Genomic DNA, 27,297 nt, shown 5'->3' with positions numbered 1-27,297 from the left:
AGGGTGTGTGGAAAACGCTGTCCCCCCGCCGGCTTCCCGCCTGCCCCTGCGGGAGGCGGAGCGGCTGCAGCGCCCTGGGTCCCGCTCCGCTGCAGCACCGCGGGGGGGGGGGCAGGGGGCCGCGGCGGAAATCAATAGCCCGTGGCTGGTTTTGCCCAGGCGCAACAGGCTATATAAGCAGGCGCCGCCCCAGCCCGGCCGGTGTAACAACCGCAGCGCAGGCGGGGAGAGCCCACAGGGGGCGGAGCGGGACCCTCCGGCCGAGGGCGATGCGCGGAGCGGCCGCGGCGTGGGGTTTGCTGGGCGCGCGGCTGCTCTGAGCGCCGGGTGGGCGGGGAAGGCAGCAAGCGGCTGCCGGGGTGCAGGTGCAGCAGCCCGGGTCCCGCGCCGCCTTTGCTTCGCGTGGGGACGCGCCCGCCCGCCCGCCGCGATGAGCAGCTCTGCCGCCAGCGTGATCCCCCTGCTGCTGGGGGCCGCGCTGCTGGGGGCGCCCGGCTGCCTCGCCCTGCGAGTCCTCAGCGGTGAGTGAGCGCGCGCGGGCGGGGAGGGGCGCCGCGTGGCGCGGCTGGAAGCGGGGCAGCCCCAGTCCTGCCCCACGCCCTGGCCCGACTTCCAGCGAAGTTTGGCGGGAGCAGGACGGGAGGAGCTCGCCCCAGAGCTCCAGCGCTGCTGTCCCCCGCCTGCTCCTGGCAGCCCCCCTCTGCCTGCCCCGCGCCACAGGGACAGCTCAGGGGTTGGAGCACTGGCCTGATAAACCCAGGGTGTGAGGTCAGATCTTTGGGGGGGGCGTTTAGGGTTCTGGGGCAAATAGATTAAAAAAAAAATCAGTGGGGAGGGTGTTTGGTCCTGCCAAGAGGGCAGCGGACTGGACTCCATGGCCTCTCGAGGTCCCTTCCAGCTCTGAGCTATGGATATGTGTGTGAGCTGGAAGAGACTGTTCAACTAGGGACAAATCTGGATGCTCTTCTTCCACCCCTTGCACAGGCTATGCTCTCAACCCCCTTGGGGTACCAGCTAAGCCTGAGGAAAGACTGGAAGGGTGGCCCCATCACCTTCACACTCCCGCTGCTCCCAACAGAACCAGAAAGCCTTGTCTGGGGCAACAAAAGAATCAGACTAGGTTGTTAATTTAATTGTGGGATATGGAGCTGTCAAAATCAATGGTGTAACACTTCGCAAGTAGTTTGACAAGTGGGAAGTATTTTAAAGTAAATGGTTTTTACTATTTATCTTGCGTCGTCTCTCTCTTGTAATCAGTTCCTCCTGAGTAGTGAAAATAAGCTAGTCAGTTTCACTGTTGGTTATCCTTGCCTTCGAGACAACTTCACATAAAAGTTCTCATGCAGTGGGAATTTCCTGTGTGTGTGTGTGTGTGTGTTTCTTTTTTTTTGTTTTGAAAGAAAGAAGTGAAACATTGTAAAAATAAGACAATATGGTAAAGACAGTGATTTTAAGGTACCTAGATAATGACTAAGTTTACTTCCTTTGCTGTTTTCAAACACAGGGACCCTTCCACTCTCTCCTGCCTCTGCCCCCCCCGCCCCCCCAAAAAAAAGTTGATCTGTGGAGCTGATTCTAGACAAAGAATGACACTGGGACTTCTTAAAACTATGTCAAAGGTTTTGTTTTTATTTACACACATAGATATAGACCGAGATAGTGAAGGTGGGAATTTCATTTTTGATTTTTGTTCTCCTAGAAACTTGAGGCAGTCAGAACGTTAGTGCTCATTAAAGTAGGATATATTTTGGCCAAGCCCCTGTACAGTTTTCTGCTGCAGAGGTCTAAAATTCATCTCATGTCCACCCAGCTTTTGAGAAGAGATGGTTTGTAGATGTCACTTTTGTAGTGTGGATAATGTTCAGCTAAACTGAGACTGTCAAACTCATTACACTAAAAAAGCAAATTACACATCCTTTAGAGTTGAAAAGTTATATCAGCAAATCTCTATGATGTATTAAGATTTGTAACCACCTGAACACAGCATTTTCTAAGGCATTTTTCTTCAACAAGAAGACCTTTTTAGACCACTTGTTAACCTGCAAAGTGTCACTATTTTCATACCTTACATTTTTATTTCTAAGAGACTTTCTGCTTCACTTCTTTGTGTAGGATATCTTTACATTCACAGCTTTCTTTAGTTATAGGGGATTGTTCCTTTTTACGGTAAAATTAGGCTAAAAAGAAAACTGCATAAACTGGCTTTTTTGCATTGTGTATGTATCTTCATTTGCATTGTCTTTTGTGCTACCCCAAATGGAAGAGGATGGAAGCACAACTGAAATGAGTTCAAGCACAGTTCAGCAGGTTTACAGTCCTTCTCTGCATTCCTGGCACACTCGGCATCTGATATGAAGCCCACTGAATTCAATGGAAAGATTAACATTGTCCTCAGTGCTTTTTGAATCTGAAAGCTGAAGGCAATGGGAATCTTGGATGCACTAGGAATACGTAACTGAGTCAACAGATTGATCCTGATACATGATGATTTTGTTCTTGACTACTCTTCTTAAGTTCTTCTTAATTATAGGTGTTATGTGCCTAAATCTTTGGGCATGCAGATGAGGCCATGCCACTACACAGAGCAGAACAATGGAAATGGTTTCCACATAAGATGTTGCAAGTGAAGTGATACTATAAAGATGGCATGTGTATAGAAACCATCCATTCATTAAGTTTTTATGTATTCTGTGCACATTTATTTGTGTGCTGAATAGTTCAGAATTTTATTCCTCATATCTTGGTGCTGACACTTGCTGAGAGTAAATAGGTACCGTCTGAACCAAGGTTATAAAAGTAACACTAGCGTGCTTTTTATTTATTTATTTTTTAACATCATTAAAATTATATTTTCAGGAAACAAGACACAAGATGTGGTACTGTACCAGTTCTTGTTGTGTGAAAAGTTGTATCAGGCTAAAGCGCATTCTAAGATGCACCAATTAAATTTGCATTGCAACTGGAAACTTGAACTGGGAGTTTCTGCAGTAGATATGCATACCTGCCTATCATAGGTGCTATCTGTAAAACAGAATATTTAAATACAAGATATGGGAATGTTTGAGCACAATCTTCAAGCAGAATTATATTTTTAGTGAAAGTTTTATAACTAGAATTCATAAAGAATCACCTGCATCAATAAAGTTTTTAAAATCATCCTACAATATCTATTTTAAAGCTATTGTTCAAACCATCACTGGATACCTATACACACTTTTCAAAACATAAAGTTAATTTTTATGGGATTACCATATATTAGTTTAACACACACAGAAGAATTGAAGCCAGTTGAAGAAAAAGCCACCTAAGGGTTGTATTTCAGTTCTCGTGAGCTAGGTTACTGAAAGCTAGATTGAGTGTTCAGGGAAGCACTACACCAAGAAGCAGTGGCCAAAACCTAGAAGCAGACAAAATACCTCTGGAATGTTGAAAGGAAACTTCCTCTTTCTGTGTAGGGACCACACCCCTGTTCTGCCACATACGCTTAGAACTATCTGGTCCTATTGTCAGTGTTAATATACTGTGGCACTCAGGAAACAGAAGCACCAGTGAAGATCGATGGGGTACACTGTGCCATTCTCTCCATTCCCATCTTGCATATCTGCCCATGAGCAGCCACATTTTAGGGGGGGTGTGTGTGTTATTGAGCACCCACACACATGGATTAGTCTAAAATATCACAGAAGCAGAACTTCGGATGGTGCTGAAAAGAGAGACTGGAAAATTGCTAATTTTCATTTTAATACAGTACATTCTTCAAAAACTGTGAATGGTAATGGTACCTCTCCCTCTCCACAACAGCTATGGTTTTCTAAGAACTCAAATAGAGAACATTCTTTGTTCTGGGCTTGATCCAGTGCCCACTGAAATCCATGGAAAGCATCCCACTGACTTCAATAGGTTTTGGATCAGATTAGACCTAGTAATCACTTACGTTATCAAGAAGTGGCTTTGATAAATGGTAAGGACTGTGAGATACAATTACTCCTGCTGTATTAGTGTAAGTGATAGGTATCACAAAAGTATTTCTGCTCGTTAAAATGGCTTTCAGATTGTTATCTAATTTAGCACTGTAATGGTTTTCCATTGTTCATCCTTTCCCCTCATAGTTAATGTCTCTTATCCACTTGTTAACATACAGCTTTGCAGAGAAGATCTAACTGTTGGGTGGGGTGGGGTGAGGGGTGAGCTACTGGCACATTACTTTTTAGCAGATTTTTCATATTATGAGGCCACATTAGCCATAATTTTTGATGTGCAAGTTTTTAAAGAAAAAGTGTAAGTGTTCTATGCTTTTTAATATAGGTTGGCAGAAATAAGCTTTTTTTTTTTTTCTTATTTTCTTAAAGGAGGGTAACAAAGTGGGGGCAGGGAAAACTGCTGAGTGTTACATAGCCTGCATTGCTGTCCCATGACATCATAAAAAACGTGAAGTGATGATAATGCAGTTTGCAAAGATGCAATTACTTTAAGTATCTATTGGGCAGGAAAGAAGCAAACTAATCGTATCGCTAACCATTTAGCAACCTACTCATTAATCATAGTCGTTGTATCTTAATGACTGATGTTTGCTGTTGTGTTATGTTTGCTTTCTTAATTATGCTTTTCTTTACTATGGCAGTGCATGTGACCATATATTTAACATTAATATCATATTTGAAAGCGATAAATATATTTGCTCAAATGGGGAAATATTTGGCTATATGAAGTATTTCCTAAGGTGAAGAAAAACTATCAGGCAGCAGTTAATGAAACAGGATAATCTCTTTTAAATTCTGAAGTTATTAGCTTCCAATACCTTTGAGTTTACTGTACATAGTTTTCATTAATTTATATAGTTTATCATCTGATTTGCTGAAATGCTACATTTTATGTGTGATGGTCAAAGAAGCTGGATAGGTAAAGGCGCATGCTTTTGTTGATAACAAAAAGAAAAGGGGTGAAGTCAGGCCTTATGTATATAGAAACAATTTCAATGACTTCAACAGGTTGCTTGGTCCATGTCTGAATTTGGCTCACTGGGTTTTAATCATGCTATTTTTGAAATGACAATATCCATTGCTTATGAATGTGTTTTTTATGATGATTTTTTGAAGATTGTTTGCTTTGAAATAAATTTTGAAACAGTATTCAAAACAGTTTAACCTGGCTTAGGAAAGATACCTTAGCATGTCTTTGGAATTTTTGATATGGGCAGAAGTATGGTAGGTCTGAAGCCTGGCCCCACTAGAGGTATCCCTAGGAGTACTGGATGGCATACTAGGGAGAGCTGTCAGTCCCTTGGGTACAATGTCCATTTTCTTGCATTTGGAGAGAAAGATGATGCCTGTCTGGATAGGGAGAGCTGAGTGACTTTCACTTACAGCAGAAGAACCCACCCTGTGCTATGCAGTGCCACAACTCTTCCTATTAAATTAAATCAATCTGTGTCACCAATTAAAAACACAAACTGTAGCTTTCTTGTTACAGATCTATTAAATTAGTTGCTTAAACTTGGATTTTCAAAGGGGTATTACGAAGTGAGGTGCCCAACTGTAACTCAAAATTATACACCTAACTCATTTAGGCCCCATTAGAAGTCTTATCCTTAAATCTGTACTTTAAACATTGTCGTCTTTGGGACTACTGACATGCCTAGCATTTTGCTAAAAAAGGGCAAAAATGGGAAAAAATTTATGTAATAAACAAAAGGTTTCTCAGAAACCTAACCAAGGAACAAGGCAACAGTACTATGCTATGTACTATGCTGAGTGCTCTAGAAGTATCTGTACTTTGCTCCTGCAAAGTTTGCGGTTTTTGAGGCGAGGTACCAAAATACATATGTTCTTTAGCTTGAGAGGTTTTAATGAGGAGGTTAAATCCTGGCTGGGTGGATTAGGAGAGTCCTCCCCGGAGAGTTTTTTGATGCTTGGTGCAATCAGTTCTATTTCCAAAGGGAATGGATAAAGTATTCAGGGATGGTCTAGAAAGTGCTTGGTCCTGCCATGAGGGCAGGGGGCTGGACTCGATGGCCTCTCGAGCTCCCTTCCAGTCCTACTCTTCTATGATTCTATTCTAACAAGGCATTTGCATGACTTTCAGGAATCAGTCATCTTTGTCGGAGATGGTTGTGTGGTATCAGGACTGAACGTAAACCCCATTAGAGGATGGGAAGTCGGCTTAAACCCTTACATCAGTTTAATGGCAGAGACTTGAATCGGTGCTCCCAAGAGCCTCCTCAAATGTTCCATGGCAAGTGATATTCAAAGCATGTAAAGATGAATTGAGCTATGTGGGATATTTGTGTGCGTGTTGGTCATGTCACAGCTCTGCTGTGGGGGAATGAAGTAAAATACATATAATTCAACTCAAATGAGCAATTTACACCTCCTGAACAATTTTGTCTTTCCAATATTCTCACCTCATTCTACCTTGGATCAGCGAATGGTATATTTACATTGTACACTAAGGCTGGGTTTGTAGGACCCAGGCTAGTGAACTTGGTGTTTCCAAGCCCATATGTGAGTAAGCACTGGGCTTACAGTTGCTGGGAATTGCGTGTCACAGCTGTGCTGAGCTGGCCATACTGCATTATGCAGCCCTTCTTGCTTGGCTCTGCAACTCGAACTGCATTGATACTATAAAGTGAAAGGGCTTGGACCTGAATCACAGCAGGACTTGTGCTCTGACCCACACCACATCAGATTCCTAAGGTCAGGTCCTGAATGCTTGCTGCCTCAAGTTAAACTGATTAATGTGTGGGAAGAATAGGGAATTGGGCTTAAACCTGAGTCAAAGCTTCAGCTTTTTGTGTAGTGTAGACATACCAAAAGGCAGGATTCACAGCCTTATTGCACAGGAGGGCCACATAAACCTATATGCAATCTTGTGTAAACCAAAGAGTCTACATATTTTAATGAGATTTAAAATCACATGCATTGATTTATATTTCAAGTTCAGCTTGTTTCATATGTCTTTACATAGATTTGTCTGTCTGTACAGTAAGATAAGCTAAAATCATGTAAACATGATGACAAAATGCTAATAAACTGACCATTAGTATTTTGTGGTGAAGCAGGTTGTCACGTGGTGAAATGTTCTGGTGGGCCGTGTTGGGCTCATATAGGTAGGACACCCTTGAGTTAACCACAAGTGTTTTTTTGTTTTTTTTTTTTTTTGTGTGGGATCTGACAATTTTTCCCAAAGCTCATTGCACTTAGATGAATGCTTAATATTGTATTGCTTGTAGAAAAATCAGACTCTATTGCCATTGGCAAAAAGTAGACACTTTTAGCTTTTCACAATAGTTATTGTAAGCTGAAGGGAATCTCTGCCTTGTCACAAAAGGCCACATACACATTATTTAAGGTTAAAAGTCACCTTTCTACCAGAGTGTTTGCTTTATTACTAAGGGTATCAAAAACTGAGAACAGTGTGAATTCCAGCCTATACCTTCCCTCAAGATAGGACTCCACCAACATTCCTACCTTGGACCTCCTCTGCCTGAGGCCCTGGCTTCCCCTCCAAGAGCTATTTCCATGTCTGATATACAGTGTAGAGTTTAACAAGTCACACCTGCATTGATGAGAGCAGAGCTTAATATATAGGACCCAGAACCTCACAGTAGACAGGAATGCAACTCCAATTGATTTCACTGAAAGTTAGAAACCTAAATAGCTTTGAAAATCTGGATCCAGTTACTGGGGTAGAGTCACAGTAGAATCCAGCCATCCTGTTACAATGCAAGAGTATAGCATTTTCAATATTCTTGCTGGGTGACACCAAACCCATGACCCCACTCTCATGCACAGTCAGTGGGGAGCTAACTTTGTATGACATTTCACACATTTTTCGGGTAATACTATGATGCAACTGAAGATGCTAATAGCTGGAGTTTCCTGCTGGTTTATTTGATGCCCTGGGCAATGTTGGGTTCATTAACCCAAGAAGAGGTTGTACTAATCACCACATAGCTTACATATACATACATGTGGACACATGCATGCAATACTGTTTTATTTGTGACATAGTATAGATAACCTTTATTTAATAAGTAATCTATATTAATTGAACTCAAATTGGTAATATGTGGAAAATTAGTTTTTCTTTCAGTGAAACTAAATCATGCCAAAGGGAATGCCACAGAATGGATAGTTGTCATATGATGTGTTAATCACAATAGCTGGGATTTTGAGTGCTTTTTGCATATAAAAAGCAGAAAAAAATAAGAAGCAGGTTCTGACACTGAAAAAATGTACCAAAGTTTATGCATGTGACATGTCTGATTGAGTGAGATTGTGGAGCCATATAAAATTAAGCCTGCATGTAAGTATTTGCAGGATTAGGGTCTGAGAATAAATAGATTCATTGATCTCCAACTGTGACATATATGCTTAAGTTATATTATAAGTTCTATAAGCTATTATGCAGGTATATCATGCCTGGCTAAATAATGTCTTCAACATTTAGTTCTGGAATTAATTGGTGCATTGAGATTTAAGACATGGAACAAGCTCTTTTTGGTCTCTCTGCGAAAGCCAGGCATTTCCATGAGAATTTGAGTGTTTTCCACAATCTTTACTGTTAAAGCGCTCCAAGTTTGGGGGCGTCCATAGCTTATGTTTGAAGTCATACCATGGCCTAGTTCATCATTTCTCAAATTTCTGAAAGATGAAACCCCTTCAGGAAAATGAAATGTATCCCATCTCTGTTGAACCCTGCCATGTGTTTCTAAAGAGCTATTAAGGACAGATCATCTGGATGTTCATTTCTTAAGATGCTGCCTCTTACTATATGATTTAATAATTAAGGATTACCCTTAGCCCCTGGGCTAGCATCCATTGCAACGAACTGGCCAGTTCACACCTTAGATGCATCGTTTCAGGCTCTGTACAAACCTTGGGAGACCTTGTTGCATGGGTTACATGTGGGAAACATTTTTCAATACTTTTTTTCTTCAAAAATGTAACTTTTTGAAAAGGGAAAGATGAGATACTGGACAACAAGTTAGAGATCTGTCAACACCACAGCCCCAAAACCTTAACTATTCCTTCCAGTGCTTTCTGGAGTTATAGGGTGAGGATGAGCATGTCCTATGTTTTATGAAATGACTGGCTTAATAGTCTTGTTTTAATACATTTCAATGCACACAGGAGCAGGACTCATTAAGCGCAAAGCTAGCATCTGCAGTGGCATTGCCTCTCCAAAGAGAAATTATAAAGAGATGAGACTATGGAGCATGTGTTTATAAGGGCTTATGAAAGTATTTGGGTATGAGGCTCATTTTCTCCACAAGATGCAGGATTGCTGGACCTGCTCATGAGGGTGTGGAACTCACACTTCAATTGACACTTGGTGGGGGCAGACGTGGTGATTTCAGAACTCTGGGACTACTTGAGGTACAAGAATCTCAGGATCCCCCCCTCAGAGTTGGTGTTGCTGCACAGTGGCCCTTTATGCTGTAGGTATCTGTTATGACCAGTAATGTGATTAAATAATCAGATGGCCCATTTGGTCAGAAGGCAGTAAATAGCATTTATTACAGCTACAGCTAAATGAATCTCACAGTTCCAATTTACGTAATGTTAAATGTATGGAGCAGAACTAATGCCAAAAGTAGACATTTTCCACTTAGAAGAAAAAGTAAAACTGTCACATTTTAATAGATGTGACAAAAATTCTATCAGAAAATGCCTCATAGTCTTCTTCATAAATGGATACAGCTCACACCAATGAATGTAATCGTGCTTCATGTGTTCTTTCAAAAGAGATATTTCTTAGGTGAGGCAGCATTGTATTGAATTACCTTGTATTGATTCAAGTAACGGTAATGGTATGTTTTTCTGCAAGGATAATTGATGAATGCTAAAATATTGATTGACTTATTCTAAAAAGAATTAGATACTTAGTAACTTCCTCTCACCTCCTATAGATGTAAGCTTAGTCTTGTCTAACGTGCCTTTGGATTGTTAGTGTAATGTGCAAGAAAAGTGGTTTATTCTTCCCCTTGATCTGCATGCCTAGCTCCCGGTAGTACTGAGGGGAGACCATTCTAAGTAAGGACCTATCACATTAGTTGTGAAAAATGTCTCATGGACTGTGGAAAGTTGTCTCTCACCACATAAAATCTTCTCCTGTGTTCTTTGCCCATATGTAGCATTAGGGCTTTCCCTATCAGGGCTGGTGCCCTATGCTGCCTAGCAGCCACCACCAGCCTGAGGGGGGATAAGGAGGTTGAAACTGTGGGAGGCAATAGATTGCTAATGCTCCTGGACCACATGCACTGAATGACCTTTACTGCAATGGCAGCTGGTCCATCCAGTCCAGGACAATTGGCAACCCTGGATCAAGGCAGAGAGGGAGACTTACTTACAGCTTCAGGGCAGTGTGTGTGTGTGTGTGTGTGTGTGCGCACATGCATACATGCACGCGCGCATGCATACATGCACGCGCGCATGCATATATTCAGGTATACAATATCCTGTGTTAGCAAAGACCAGCTAGTATTGTAAGCAAACCTGTCCAAAACGTTGAAAATTTAGAAACAGTGGAATCTGGATTGAATCCAAATCTTTCTTGTTCGGTAAAACAAAAAATCCTTCACCACTGAACTTTGGCAAAACCAGAAAAATGTGTTCTTGACTAGGTTCTAAGCTATACTGTAAATGATTTCTCAAGATCTATAGCAAGGCACATTGCACGCAGCAATCTATTTTGTTTTAATGTAATGTGGCTAGGTTGCATGCCCCTTAATAGTTTACAGAAGTATGTGCTTTACTAAGTCTAACCTGTATGTATGCTACTTTATGCAGTAATCCTACTGGGTTTCAAATTAAGTAGGGCTGGATGAGACCAGGAGGGGAATGACAGAATTCATGGAACAGGTGGGGGTGCTGAAGAAAGTGATGCTGGTGACTGCAGTACTTGCACAAACATTTGAGTTAGTGCTGCTCCATGAAGTGAGCATAAGTGGTAGACAAATTTCCATCTTTGAGATCATTTTATACAGATCAGTACTGCCTGTTTTATTTGGCCATAGAACCCTTTTAAACTCAATAATTGTGTGGAAATCCTAATAACAGTCTAATATGTGGAGCTAGAAAAGTAGACCACAAATAAGTAAAGATGATAATAAACAAATGCTAAGCCCCAAACCTGCCCCCCCCGGTCCCCAGGATTAACTCAGCCCAGCTCTCATCCAGCTCCCAGGACTACCCCTTCCACCCAAAGAGGCCTCTGCCTGAACAAACTCCCACCAAGTTAGCTCCTTCCATCACCTCAGCCAACATGGCGGATGAAGCTATCTTAGCCACCAATGCTCCTCTGACTCTAGTCCGGAGGGCACGATTTCATTGGCCATCCTATGGCAACATGAGAGGCCAGTCGCAGCCAGTGAAAGGCAAGGATGATGTAGGACCTGTCTGGCTCCACTTCTGGATAGCCATTGGCTCCCCTTGCCCTACCCCTGTTGCACGTGGGCCGACTACTTTGCAAGGGAGGGTCTCTCTGCCGCTCCTTGTAAACTGCCACTGAAATAATGGTACCAAATTTCAGTTGGTTTAACATCCAGACCCCTCCCCCACCCCACTGCTGGTGATTAAACCAATTAACTTTAGTTCTACTGTTTCAGCGGTGGCAGAGCAGGGAGCCACAGAGGAGTCAGCGATGGCAGCATTTGCAGCTGCAAATTACTCCTTAAAGAACAACATGCTGTATTCATATTTATTTACCCACATGATCCACACTCCCTGAAAGTGTATATGGGGATATACAGGGTGGTATATAACAGACAATTGCATGCCTGACTGTGCACGCAGCGCTGAGAAGTGATGTCGTTGTCCTCATGTTCTGGCTAAGCTGGCAGTACACAGGGACACTTCTTGTGGCAAAGACAAATGAAATTTTTTAAACACAATTAATAAATCCTTAAATATTCATTATTAGCTTTTAAATCATAAAATGTTACTGTAATGGAATTTTCTCATAGCACCCTTATTTTCACTTCATGGAACCCCAGGGTTCTGTGGAACACCATTTAGGAAATGCTGGTACAAAATGTGCTAGGAACCTCACAAAGGTGAATGAGGACAGGCAACTGTCCCTTGACATAAGTGATGATAATAGATAAAAAGCAGGGAGAGGAAGGATGTGGGTGACATACTGATCAGAGAGGTCTTGATCCATTTGGTGTGATTAAAAATGTCATGCCATGGTCCATAGAAAGAAAAGGTGTTGACCTGACCTCCTTGCTAAATTACATCTTTCTGTCTATCTGGCATGTCAGGGGAACATGGTATTGTTTTTCTTCATCTTTATCCATTGGCTAGAGTATTATTCTGCACAGCTAAGCAGTCACAGTGATTCTGAAAGTTGACTGCATTACATTGGTCCTACATCCCACCAAAAATAAAATGATTGATAAAGAAGAATAGGTCTTGTCCTCTTCCCTAATGCAACAGCCAATCACAGTCTGACTCTAGTCAATTAATTAATCCTCAGAATATCCCTGTGCATTAGGAAAGGGACATGTGTAGTAAAGATCACCAGACACCAATCAAGAACAGGGCCTAGCTGTGCTCACTTCCCACCCTGGAGACCATAAGATGCACAGGAGCTAATCACTGTTACAGATTTTTGCACTTTCCTTAGCTCAGTGACTGCTGTTTACTAGTGACCTCGAGGGGCAGGCTACTGCACCCATTGTCAGTGAGAAGTGATACCATGGTCCTGCCCTTTTCAACACAAGCCAACTGCAGAAGCCAACTTCTTAAGGAAGACAGTTATAGCTCTCCTGGCCAGGGGTTACAGGAGGCATTGTGCCTTCCTGAGACATGGCCTTCCAGAGCTTCAGCACGTCTGCACCAAAACAGGCCAGTTAGTTTTCAGCCACCCTCCATATACATGTGAAACACTTCTGAGATCCTCTGATGAAAGGTTTTTATAGAAATATCAATCATTAACATTTTTGTAGAGCAACTTTACAAAGATCATTGGGGTAACAACTAGTGTTATTTCCTGGACCAGTAACTACATGAGCCTCATGTGATTCATCTGCCTTAGCAGCTCCAAATACTGAGGTACTTCTGTCCCTACCTCTTGAAGATAGGCAGTTTGTTCTTAAAATACTAAGGATGACATTAGTTAAGGTGTTATTAAAATCTATTTGCCAGTTTGCATGTGTATGTCAAAGTGAGTGGCAATCTGATGTTCTTATGTTTGTCAGGAGCATAAACTAGGCAGCATTTGGCGATGTCTACACTAGCCCCCAAACTTCGAAATGGCCACGCAAATGGTCATTTCGAAGTTTACTAATGAAGCGCTGAAGTGCATATTCAGCACTTCATTAGCATGCGGGCGGCCGCAGCACTTCGAAATTGACGCAGCTCGCTGCCGCATGGCTCGTCCCGATGGGGCTCCTTTTCGAAAGGACCCCGCCTACTTCGAAGTGCCGCTGCCGCCCGCATGCTAATGAAGTGCTGAATATGCATTTCAGCGCTTCATTAGTAAACTTCGAAATGGCCATTTGCGTGGCCATTTCGAAGTTTGGGGCTAGTGTAGACACGGCCTTTGTGAACTAGACACTGTGACTGCGTAACAAAGGAGAGATGTCTTTGGAGTTGGAAACCTTGGCAGATGAGATGGTATTAGTCTCCATGTGTTTTCTTTGCAAACGACAACATAATGCAATTATGAAATCTTATTGCAGTAGTAATATTTTTTAAAAAGAAATAATGGAATATGATTCATCATAAAATCCAAATTAAATTCAGTGCACTGGCCAGCTGAGAAAATGATACAATAAAACATCATCAGTAGTAACACAGTGTATTAAAGCAAGACTCAAATCAAAGTGTGGCAGGAGGATACAAAGATCAGTTAACAGATGATGCATCAGAGTTGGATCAGAATGTGATTAGAAAGATGCATTTCTTGTTAGTGGCCACATTCAAAAGTGCATTATGAAGACTCAGCTTCAGACTGAGTGTGACAAATGAAAAGGTGTGTGGGGGGGGGAGTTAGGGCAGAAATGTAGACCAAATTTTCACCTGATATAAATTGGCATAGTGCTTCTGAAGTCAATGATGTTATGTCAATTGGCATCAGCTCTAGATGCAACCTAACAGCAAGTCTGTGTGATGTGAGGACAGCAAGATATCTTTTGTTTGTATTCAGTTCTGACTTTACCGCTATGTCTATACTATCAAGTTTTGTCGATGAAAACTGCCTTTTAGTGACAAAACAGAGGGTACACACTGCAATCTGACATCTGAGAGGAAAAACACCCAGTTTTAGTGACAAAAAGCTTCCACTCCTGAGAAACGTTTTTTCTTTTCCCCTCCCTGTATCAACAAAGACAATGCAGATATTGCTGTTTGTTTTGTTGATAGAACTGACCTCTGCCAGTATCCTACATTGCCAGTCTTAATCACTCTGATCAGTGTTTTGAGCTCTGTTGCCGTGCAAGCATGCACCTTCTCCATTCAATGCTCAATGACCTTTTTTTCTCCCTCTTCCAGAAGGAAGAAGGCAATCCTATAAGCTGTGGGCTCTGGGATCCCCCTGTGTAGACCATTTTGTAGGATCAGGGGCCTAAGTTCTTCCATTTGTGCCTGATCTTCTCTCCCCACCTGGATTTCTCTCCAATTGCCCAGACTCATGCCCCTCTGTCTCTCTTCCGTGTGTGTGTGTGTGTGTTAACTTGTGACTCTACCTCCAATATTGGTTCTTCCAGATGGCTCTTCTGTCTATTTTATTCTCTAAATACCTTCTCCTGCCTCCTCCCTCTCCTTGATCCTTATCCCTTTTCTTCCCCTTTCCTCCTCTGAAGGGCTAGGAAGTTTTCATAGATTACGGACAAAGTAGGCTGACCTAGATCTGAAGGGACACGTTTATCTTGAGTTCAGGTCTCAAGTAGGGAAAGGGTGGAATTAGACCATCTTTGTGCCTCCCTCAATCCCTAGGCTTGTTGGGAACTGGTTAAGCCGAAAGGACAAGCCAGATCATTGTCAAATATCACAATTCTATCATGTTTCATGATATTTGGGTTTTATTTCTTAAAGCTCCAATTCTTGGAGTCATGTTAGTACACGGGAATAACAGATATCCTTGCTTTTAGGTAAATTTCTAGCCATTTTGATTGCAGAGTAAAGCTTGAAAAATGTAACCGGTAAAGACTCATACTGAAGACAAAGAATTTTAAGACAATCTCAAGATTTTGGAGGCCAGACTCATAATTTTGGAATGTCTGGAGAGGGCCATACTGAGTATCCAAGGGCTACCTTTAACTCATGGTACCTGTGGTAGTTACCAGGGGATTATGGCAATTGAAGATTGAAAGGTCACAGTGTACCCAAGTTATTCCCTCCTCACCCCGATCCTCTACACAAGATGTCATTGAAGGGTAGCATAAAGCTGGCTATGTTATGACACCAACGAGTTTATTTCAGCCAGGGAAATAGCTGTTGCTGATTCAGAGGGGATACTCAGTATCAGTAGACCAGCCAAAAACAACCTTACTGTGTCCTGACATATTAACATGTTTGATGTATAATATTTCATACAATAATGAATGTGTTCTAAACATCCTTGAGAAAGACTGGTCATTGCACACACTTTGAAAACTCAGTTTCCTTGATGGTTTATGTGATGCTTTGTCCTTAATGAATCCTCCATACCCCACCCAATCCCAAATGCGCTAAATCACATGGACTGATGGGCTAGATAAATTGGCAACTTTAAACTGGAGGAATTGTAAGTTGCTGGGAGCTGAAAATAAAATAAAAACTAATCTAAAGCGACGAATGTTTTTCATGCATCGATAAACTTAGCCAAACTAATCTGAGACCTCTATGGCAAGTTTCAGTCAAAAAAGAAGCCTTTGTATTCATGCTATAAATAGTTCGGAAAACTGGACTATTACGCCCATCAGCAACAGCTGATGCAAGTTTCATACAGGGCACCTGATGGAAAATACCAGAATTTTGGGATGTCATGTTGTGGGACCCTTCTGCCTTCTGAATTAGGGTTTTATCCTCCAGCTACTTTCTTACGAGATGTGGGGGGGGGCTTCTCCTGTTGGGGAGCACAACATATAAAAGTAAGTGTTTGTGAGACTGAAAACAGTGGATGAAATTCAGTCCTTTGCAGATGGCAAGCATCAGGCCTATGCGTCGCCAAGTCTCACTTAAACCCTGTATTGGCTTCATATACAGGGATAATTTTCACACATACTGATCATCTTAATTAATATTTTTCCCTTCACATGATTTAACGTACTATAATTAGTGATCAACACTTTTTTCTGTTCTAATAAACAATGTCATAATTATGCCATTGAGACATCTTGCACAAGGTATAAAACTAAGACTTCTCTAATTAGTAGGATAAGGACAAATATATGAAAGCCATATGAGAAGTTATCACATTGTCATCTTTCCACAGAAATCTTTCTGCAAATGTATTCTAATTTGAAGTTCAATAAGAAGGTACTTTAATATTATTACATAAGTTAAGATTTATATGCATGTCTGTACTTTCTGCACTGTATGCCTATGTTATGATATTTTCTAACATTTCAGTTAAATTGTAGGGTCAGATTTCTTTGATTTAGTGAATATTTGCATGGGGAAAATCACACTAGAGAGGAGGTATGGTCTGTGGTTAAGACAGCGGACTAAGACTTAACTGTATTCAATTCCAGATTCTGCCATATTTTTCTCATGAGACCTTAGATAAACCACTTACGTTTTCTGTGCCCCAGGTTCCCATCTGGAAAACAATACTGCCTTTCTCTCACCGTTTTTGCTGTCTTGTCTATATAGATGTAGAGTATTTGGGGCAGGGACTGTCTTAATACATGTAAAGTGCCTAACATAATGGAGTTTTGATCTTGGTTGGAGAGTCCAGGTGGTAGTAGTATATAAATAATACTCCATTTCACACTATTATAGTGCACATTTCCTTATTTTCTCTTAAACCCTTCTGTACAGGATTATATTTTTAATGTCCAGTTCATGCCAAATTCACTATTCTACTCAATAATACATCACTTGCAAAATGGTTCTTCCCATAGACTGATAATTGCTGTACTTGATTTACTCATCCTTCTCATAGCCTGATGGCATACACATCTTAATCTTTGGAGTTGGAGCCCATTAATAATTGTCTATATTTTTATCCTATTCATACAATATCTATATTCCCCACAATTTATCACATATCAGAGAGCACACAAGTAGTGTTTTTTGTTGTTGTTTAAGGATATAAAGCTTAGCTAGCCTATGGATAGGCAAGTGGACAGTTCCTTTAGTACATACAAAGCACACTTTTAAGGTGCTTAAGTTCTGATCCAAACTGTCATTTGCTATTTTACATCCTCAGACAATGAATCCTATCATGTGGCTAATTCTATGGGATCACATCAATAAACCATAAGGAAGAGTTAACACCATTCGAAATTACTAATGCAAATTAACTTTTCACTACTCGTAGGGTCTGATTTTTAAAGACACAGCTGTGTTTGGAAGTTTCAGAGAAGGCATTTTTCCTTGTTTGTAAGCAAGGGCACTTATTATCGTATAGCACAGTAGTCTCATTATAAATGCTGCTTAAACAGAGGTAGTCCCTGCTTCTAGTAGTTTGTATTATAATGAGATAGCATCTTAATGTTGGAGAATATTTGGGTTAGTTCCTGTTAAAATGTTTTCTTCTGGTGTAATATGTCAATACACAAGCCTCTCTCCTCTGAGAACTTACAGGAAAATCCTAATTTTGGTAATAAGTTAGAAGCAATGTTGGGGCAGCTTTCATAAAAGCTGACTGTTATGCCGAGTCAGCTCTAGCCAATGCAATCACTCATTCACTTTAATAATTGCTCACAATTTTTTCAATTAAAATTCTCTTTATTCTTTTGTGTTTTGCCAAAAAATAATATAGCTGAGGTAAGTGAAATTCACTGTCAATATGGAAAATTTAAGGCTTTTGTATGAACTTAACCAAAGTCTTCCACTCAAATATAAGTGCTGGGTTTTAATTAAAAACCTGTAAATCAGAACAGCTTCTCAAATGGTTTAGATGAACTCTTTCTCCTCTAGATTTTTAGTGACTAGCTACACATGCTGCATATTTTAAGTATACTCCTAATTTATTTATTGGTTTGGGGTCACAGAGATTTCATAATTCATTCAAAGTAATAAAAAAAACTGATTCACGTGCCCATTCTGTCCAGCAGCCATATTTTAGTGCAGCAAAATAATAATTCAATGCATATTGTGCAAATAGGCTCCCTGATTGTAATGACTTACCTGCACCTAAGTTAGCCTCTGCATTTCAGGGGTAATACATCATCAGTGTTTAATTTTAAGGGAGTACTTATGAATTTTGTATTAGGTTTTAGCCAAACTTCGTATAGAATATGGAGAGGTTCAATGGAGTTAAAATACAATATTTCCACTCCTATGAGACCTTATACATTCAGTAATTGGCAAAAGAATTAAAATGAAGTGGTCACATGCAACAAGTGCAAGGGGATATAGTCTTGGGTTTAAGTTCTGAATTGCAATTCAATAAGTCTGGTTTTAAATCCCAGGTCTGCCTCACATGTCCTGTGTCATCTTGGATCGATCGCTTACTCGCTGCATGCTTCGGTTTCCCATTTGTAAAATAGAAGTAATAATGTTGAGTTGTCTGTTTAGATTGCAAACACTTTGAGGCAGGGATTATCACTCACTGTGTGGAAGCACACTGCCTAGTACAATGATGTCCTTGATCTCAGTTTAGAACCAGTAAGAATCTGTTACATTTCTGGCATCAATTTCACTGCTGTGCCTCTCTTTCCCTTCTGATAACATATGCTTCCTCTGAAGGTAAAGTAATTTATTCCTCTGTTTCTTAGTGATGTTTGTTGCTTTTGTCCTTCCAAAGAAAATAAAAATAATGATCACCTTCCCTCTTGATAGAGAAGAACCTCTCTTCACACATCTCACCTTGACATTAATCTGCCATTCCTTAAGAGACCCAGAAAAAAGTCTGATAGATCCCAGAAGTATCTGCTTCCTGTGACTTTATATAGTCCTCCTTCCATGATCTCTGGAATCTAGGGCTTACATCCTCCACAGTCACCATCTTGGGAAAGTGATGAGGGCATATGCTTTTGTTTAATGATAACACATAATTTCCTATGGCAGGTGCACTGTCGTGTTTTCAAATGCTCATTACTATTGCTCTCTTTGAATTGCCCAGATCATGTAAAACTTATTATGAACTATGTGCATGGAGGGCTTTTGTTGATTTGGTTTGTTCTTTAACATTTAGGGCTTAGTTGTTAAAGCTTCATGAAGGGAAAATAGAGAAAAATGCCAATGTTGGTTGGGAAATTGAGGGATAAAGTCTTTGCAAATAGTGTTAACTTTGCTAACCAAACACCAGATAAAGTGATCAGGTGAAATGCAAACAGGACATGAAGAAAGTTGGGTGGTTGAGGGAGCAACGATGAAGCAAAAAGCTTATGTGAATAACTAGAGTACTTAGAGCTTGGGTAAAAGACTGCAAATAGCATAGACCAAAAGGATCATCAGGCAGATTTAAAAGCATGTGAATCAGCGTCCTGGGTTTTTCAGCTACAAAGCTCACTCAAGATCAGCTCAATAAAGTTAACAATGGAGGTAATAGAGATCCAATATACAGGAAAATACAAAAAGAGCACTATAGGCAATGAAAAAATATCAGGCTCAGTGTAAGAAATGAGAAAATAAATTTTACCATAGAGCTGAACTGAAGACAAGAGATTCCACTCAGTGAGTTAAGGGGAAGAACAAGATGGTGAGAGGAAAAACAAGAAGAGAATGATGGCCAAAGCAGTGCCACCTCCACTAGGGAAACAACAGGAAGAGTGAAAGCAAAATTTATGATTTAAAAAAAAATGACTTATCTAGTAAAGTAATCCATAAGGGAATTTCCTCAAGTAATTAAAATGAGATGGTAGGCAATTGCCAAGAAGCAGCGGTGAAGAAGGTGAAGAAGTAGGACAGCTGAACAATGTAAGCTTCATATCAGGTGGGAAGAAATTAGAACTAATTGGGAGAAAACATAGGCAAAACCCACACCAACTTTACAGCAGCTAAGGAGGTGATTGGAAGCAAAGAATACTTTCCTCCAAGTCAAAGGCTCAAACCAGCAATATGAACTAACTCAAGCAAGCTAGGAATGATGTCACCTAGTCATTTGGAACCCATAGACTTTTCATCTGACAGAATGTCGCTCATTGAGCTGTCTGGTAAGACTCTGAATTTTTAACATTAAATTTGATGGGGACAGTCAACCAGGTATTACGTACCCAGTTTTCTTCTTCAACAGTGGCTGATCTGTGTTTTGTATTGTTTTTTTTAAACTGAAAATTAGGGTTTTTAATAACCTGTGTCACTAAAAGATAGTGGGCTCATGTGAGACAGAACCCAAGCATGGCTTTCCTCTTTTTAGAGTGCTAATGGGGAAAGGGAGGGTGAGGGTTACCAGGCTGCGGGTGCGGAAAGTTAAGCATTTACAAATTATATGCATCCCAAATCACTGAACATTTCTGAAAGTCTCGGCTACAATTCCTAGAGCTGCACAATTCTTATTGATCTTGGTTCTCAGCAAGATTTTTGGCATAAGTTCCTTATAAGTACAGACTTAAGAGCATTTACTATTACCATTTCATAATGCATTACTAAGATAAGCTGAAACTAATTGCTTGCCTGGAACCTGAATATATAAAAGCACTACTGAATTTTACTTGATTTATTTTGCTTCCTATTTTTTATTATTGGTTGAACTTTTTTAAATTAAATTTAAAATGTTTAGCTGACGATTTGTTTTTTAAATTAGTATTTGCCTTCAAAATAGCTCATCATTATGCTGGTACATGAGAGTCAAGACAAGAAATGGACTAGCTTTGTGTAATAGTTCAGTGAGAATAAAGGACAAAAAATTAATGTTGGAAGTGTAAGTTGGAAGTTTCTTCAAGTGGTTCCACTTTTAAGGATGGGAGGTGTTAATGGAGGTGAAAACATTTTGTTTTACAAAGCAAATTTTAATAGGATAATGTCAGTTTCAAAATTATGAAGGATTGAAAAAAAAAGATTGGTGGGGGACTAACGGGGGAAAAAAAGCTAGTATTTGCTCTTCTTAGTGGTGTCAGGTTAGTCAGAATGGAATGTTTTTGAGCTCTTCTGTCTATACAAGGCAGGATGCCTCTTAGAGAGGAAGAGAGAGTGTATGTAACACACTCCAATAAAAGATGATATATAATTTCTGCTCTTCTGCCCACAGTATCTGCTGCTTAATGGGAAAAGTTTTTGGGTTAAGATGGTTGAACATATATGTTAATAAAAAGAAGATATTTGAGGGTTCTTTAGTCAGAGTCTTATTGAAGGAAATTTTCATACTGCCTTATCCCTGCCCACATGCCCAGTTGAGGGGCAGGTCTACACTAGGCAAGTAAGTCAATTGTAGATATACAATTCCAGCTACAGCAATTGCATAGCTAGTATCAACTTATCTGCAATCAGTTTACCTGGCTATCTTCACAGAGGGAGGTTGATGGGAGAAATTCTCCCATCGACCTCCCTTCCTCCTCATGATACTGAGGAGTACAGTGGTTGACTGCCAACCCAAGATGGTTCGATTTCACACATCTCTACCAAGCTTGCAAAACTGAACCCCAGAAGATCGACCCAATCACTTAGTATAGACATAGTGGGGGACAGAAGAGATTTCTTATATCCTCTTCTATCACACACACAACAGAGTCCAAAATTTTCCCTAAAATAATAAGGGCTTAATCCTTCCGTCTTTATTCAGATTGGCTATGTCAACAAGAGCCAAAAACTTTGAAATGGCCATGCAAATGGCCATTTCGAAGTTTACTAATGAAGCGCTGGAATACATATTCAGCGCCTCATTAGCATGTGGGCGGCTGTGACACTTCGAAATTGGCGCAGCTCATCCAGATGGGGCTCTTTTTTGAAAGGACCCTGGCTACTTCGAAGTCCCCTTATTCCCATCTGCTCATAGGAATAAGGGGACTTCGAAGTAGCTGGGGTCCTTTCAAAAAGGAGCCCAGTCTGGACGAGCCGCACGGTGGCAAGCCGCGTCAATTTCGAAGTGCTGTGGCCACCCACATGCTAATGAGGCACTGAATATGTATTTCAGCACTTCATTAGTAAACTTTGAAATGGCCATTTGCATGGCAATTTTTGAAGTTTTTGGCTAGTGCAGACATGGCCGTTGAGTAGTATCTAACTTTGTAGTAGCTTCCTTTAATTCCAACAAAATTACTTGCAAAATTATGCTCATTTAAAGAATTATAATAGTGGGAGATTCTGATTCTAAATATGACATAGTATTATTCAGTATATTAGTTTAAGTTAATTGTGGGCCATTATCTGCTTTACAGTTCTTTTTAGGAAAAAGATAAACGTCTCACAAATCAACTTTCTGCTACCTGTTTTTTCCACAACGCAGCATGCAGTAGACTCTACTGTTTTTCACTGTTAGATAATTTTTGCTTTGAACAGCAGGGAGACAAAATTGCTAAAAATGAAATTCAAGCAGCTGACATAGCAGCATGCTCACTCAGAAAAGGGCACTAAAATGTCAGCTGATTTAGCAGCCATTAATACACAATTCTAGATTTCCATTAGCACATTGAACAACTTCTGGCAGCACCGAAAATAATGAAACTCCTCTTCAGAAATGAAAAAGACGATTCAGCGAAGGTCACTACTTGAACATCAGGAAGTAATTTAGCTAGAGAACAGAGGACTTCACAACCTTCTCTGAAGTCCCTGACACCCAATTTCAGGCGTTTCATCTGTAGGTGAGTGGCCTGAGAAAAGCTAGTAGCTTGGTAATATGTCTTTTGCCACAGATGTGGAAGGTACCAGAAGTAGGGAGAAATTTAAAAACTGAAGTAGCTAAACGAATTCATACTCTGGTGTGACTAAAGCCATGCAAACCGGGTTTAAAATTGACATATGGATATCCAGGCACAAGGTAGCATGTGTTTTAAGTAAATTGATTTTAGAAATATCCTAGTTGGCTAAGCCTGTGCAATTTTGTGTGTAGAAAAGATCTGGGGAACTTGTACATTCCTTTACCTTCACGCCAGCTCCCAGGTGGCTCACTCTTCAACTCAGTACAATGACATTTTTGCGTAGGAAAGTTTGTGTGTCCACTGATGTGGATTTACTTGGGTTTCAAAAATTGGAGATACAGCAATAAAGGCTGCAGTAGCATCTCCACAGAGCCTTCAGTGTTGTTTCATGGCCCACCCGTCTCATCACAGGCCTCATGAAGCATCCCATATGTGTCAAGCCTGGCTACTCCAGCTTGATAGGGCCAAGTGCATCTCCGTTAGGTGAGAAAGTAATTCTCATGAAATCATGATCACCAGTAATTTGATCACCAATACATCGCCTATTAATATCTCAGACATTTAAAGTCAAACAGGAACACCATGATCTAATGTAATCTGAATATCATAGGCTACCCACCCACACCTGTATTAGGCTCATAATCTGTTGGAGTTACTGAAGTAATTACATCTGAATTTAAAGATTTCAAGGTGAAGAGAATCCATCATTTACTCTAGCACAAGCCATCAAGTGACCTGTGCTCCATCAGTATGGGAAGGCAATTTTAAAATAGAGCATCCATGCACAATAGAGGTTATTTTGAAATACAGCCATTGGATGCACCATGGCTTATTTTGAAATAGGTTTTATTTCCTGTCTACGTAGTACCGATTTTGAAATAGGCGCTATTCCTTGTACAATGAGGTTTGACAATTTCAAAATAGGGCTTCTACTACTTCAAAATTATTGTGAAATGGTGGTTGTGTTGTGTAGGTGCTTGCATAGTTACTTCAAAATAGTGGCTGCTATTTCAAAATAACTTTGCTGTTTAGACCTACCCTTACACAAGCCAGCCTCTTTAATTCCCTTCTCCATTCCTTTGTCCATCATAGCAGCCATAACCTTGCACTTTTCACTATTAAAAGTCATCCTATTTCTTTTACTTCAGCTTTCAAGGTCATCAAGATCTTTTTGTGTGGTATTCTGTTCCTCCACCATGTTGACAATACTTTCTAACTTTTCCCTTCAATAATTTTATTAGCAAATCCCCACTCTTTGTGCCAAAGTCACCGAAGAAAATCTTTAAATTAGATTTAGTCCCATGACTGACCTTTGAGAAACTCCACTTCAGCTGAACAGTTCACATTTCAGTGAGACCAGTTATGGCCTCCCCTTTAACTAGTTCCTCACCAGCCTTGATTCTGATGTTACTCCGCATTTTATCCAGTTTAACTTCCCATGAGGAATTGTATCTATTGTTTTACTGAAACGCAAATAGATTAAATCTACTGCATGTCCATTGGGAAAATTGTCTTCCTTAAAAAAAAAAAAAAAAAAAAAAAAAAAAAAAAGACCAGATTGATTGGGCATGATCTCCTTTTTGTAAAACTGATTTATGCTATTCTAATTACTCTTTAACTTTGTTTCTAGCTAGGCTCTCTTTTAGAATTTGTTCTAAGGGCTTGTGGACAATTTGAGGTAAAACAAATGATCTGATAGCTTCCTAGATCACTTCTCTCCCCTCCCTTCACCCCATCTTAAACATAAATACTATATTTTCAATTGTCCAGCCATAGGATAAGACTCTAAGTTTACAAATTCATTAATCCTTGCTATTGGGATTGCAATTTAATGTGATATTCCTTTTGATATTCTTGGCTGCCCCAAGAGTTGGTGCCATCACGCAGCTTCACTTTCTGTACCTACAGTATCATTTTTTAAAAAGTTACTGGCTGCTTTGGTTCTATTATTTAAATAGATTTATCAAACTGAAGTTTATCTAAATACTTGAAGGATAAGACAACAAACAATACATTCCATTTGATATTTTCTGAAAATATTTTAACTATACTGGACTGCTTGACTTTATGTTAGTCTCAGATGTCATCTGTAGTCTTGATTATTTGATTTTTCTTTGTCTTTGACTGTCTTGAACATTCTTAGACATAATGATAAAATTATAAATACCTGGGAATCAAACCAATCGGGATTAGATAAATCATGAAAGAAGCTCCTAGCCTCTTTGTGACAATGCAAATTTAGAGACCAATAATGTTCCTATAAAGTCAAATGTAGTTTTGCCATTAACTCCAATAGTAGTGGGATGGGGTCCCTTAGACAGTAAGGTTTTAAAAACAAATACTACTTCTTTTATGGAAGGGGCCCAAGGCTGCAGTCCTTAAACAGGGGAAATTCTCATAGTTGTCATGGTTCTGATGGGCCTTTCACATGCTTAGGGCTCTTAGGACAGAGACCAAGACACATGTGAGACCAACAGTATTAAAATTGAAATTATGGATCTCAGCAGCATCAACCCAATCAAAGGAAAATATGGCTTCTTCAAGTGGCAATATTATTAATCTTCTTTGTCCCTTCTTTATTCATACTGAACAACATCTCTTTTCCAATAATTAACATGCACTTGTATTCTCTAACTGATCATCTCTCCCTTTTTCAGGTCAAAAGGTGTGTTACAGTGATTTCAAGCATCCCTGTTACAAGATCGCCTACTTCCAGGACTTGTCGAGACGTGTGGGCTTTCAGGAGGCCCGCCAAGCCTGTGAAATGGATGGTGGGGTACTTGTAAGTCTGGAAAGTGAAGCAGAACAGAAGCTCATAGAAAACATGTTACAAAATCTCACTAAGTCAGGTTCTGGGATTTCTGATGGTGATTTCTGGATTGGATTGTGGAGAAGTGGAGAGGGACAAGCAACATCAAGTGCTTGCCCCGACCTCTACCAATGGACTGATGGGACCATTTCATCATTCAGGTAAAAAAATAAAAGATTGTCTAGCATTTGAAGGGTTTAAGGAAGGAAATGGTGTGGGCAGCACTCATAAGATTTTGTGAATTGAACTATACAGAAAAGACAGTCAGTCGGTCAGTGTCCCACCCCTGCTTCTGGACACAAAGAGGAGAATGAGACTATGGATCTGCACTTGGAGAGGTGTAAGGGTGACATAGGCTGTGTCTACACTAGCAAGTTTTTTAAAAAAATATTTCAAAATATCTGGGGGAACATCTACACACAAAATGTCTTCTTTCTAAATTAAATTGAAACAATGGGTGCTCCTTTCGAAAGCGCTCTTCCACTCCCATTTCAGGAAGACAGCCTTCTTTCAAAAGCTTCAAGAAAAATTATGTATATGATCAGTGGGCCCTTTTGTTCAAAAGAGCCATCCTCATGGCACCTGATTTTTTTTTTTTTCGGTCCCTGGCCCATTCTTTCAAAAGAGGGGCTGTGTGGATGCTCTATTTCAAAAGAAAAGATGGCTCTTTTAATCTGCTTTTGTGTGTGTAGATGCATTCTTTTGAAACAAAGTTATCGGAAGAGATCTTCCAGAAGAACGTCATTTGAAAGATTGCTGTAGTGTAGACATACCCATACTGTCTTTGTGGTAAGTTTGTCTGAGCCCTCCAACAAGACTCATAGAAGTAAGTGTTCCATATGCTTCCATCTGTGGAGCTGGAAGGAGTAGGGATGGGAGCAGGAAACAGCAACCAAACTCAGCTAGATTCTGGCCCACAAACCAGAAGACCAACAGCTGTGCAAATTAGTGAAAACTGTTTAAAGTAATTCACTCTACCTTCACCCCAGATTTTGGAAACCCCATAAGATTTCCTGTTTCAGCTAATGGCCAGTAGAACAAATGATAAAGTTTGAGAGCCATAGTCTGCAGGGGATCTGTGGGTAGGTGACAAGGAAAGCAGGCATCACATGGGAGGGAAGAAAAGTTCTGCAGATGTTTCTGCAGTTTGACTGCAGATCCTCCAAGATCTGCAGAGTGAGGGTTGACCACCACTCTTTTCCATGCAGGAGATGGGAGTGGAGGTGGAATGGAGCTTATTCTGATTTTATGGGGCAATGGAACCTATGTACTACAACCTTCACCAGATTATGGAATATCTGGATGGGTACAAGTGATTCTATCAGTGATATAGTGGGCCTTTTATCTGAAAGATTTTGAACATTTTGACTCATGTTCACTGCTAGAAATTGGTATACGGATGAGCCTTCCTGTGGAAGTGAAGCTTGTGTTGTGATGTATCATCAACCAACTGCAAACCCTGGCCTGGGAGGGCCTTACCTTTACCAGTGGAATGATGACAGATGCAACATGAAGCACAATTTTATCTGCAAGTACAGGCCAGGTAAGAAAGGCTAAGGTCAGATGTCACAGGTGGTGCATGTTAACAGAAAACTCA

General features: G+C 40.4%; 1 protein-coding gene across 1 annotated transcript in view; it reads left to right on the top strand.

Moving 5' to 3' along the window:
• Nucleotides 1–270: 270 nt before the first annotated feature.
• Nucleotides 271–27,297, top strand: part of CHODL (chondrolectin) — a 41,580-nt gene continuing 14,553 nt past the window's right edge. The window contains exons 1-3 of the mRNA XM_074983464.1: nucleotides 271–521; nucleotides 25,549–25,861; nucleotides 27,086–27,243. Of these exons, the coding sequence (XP_074839565.1) occupies nucleotides 431–521; nucleotides 25,549–25,861; nucleotides 27,086–27,243 (562 nt within the window). The 5' untranslated portion in view covers nucleotides 271–430. The remainder of the gene's footprint in view (nucleotides 522–25,548; nucleotides 25,862–27,085; nucleotides 27,244–27,297) is intronic.

The sequence above is a fragment of the Carettochelys insculpta genome, chromosome 1, assembly GCF_033958435.1.
Source record: "Carettochelys insculpta isolate YL-2023 chromosome 1, ASM3395843v1, whole genome shotgun sequence".
In the NCBI taxonomy this organism is placed as follows: Eukaryota; Metazoa; Chordata; order Testudines; family Carettochelyidae; genus Carettochelys; species Carettochelys insculpta.
Note: the sequence above shows the minus strand (reverse complement) of the source record. Positions and strands in the feature narration are given on the sequence as shown.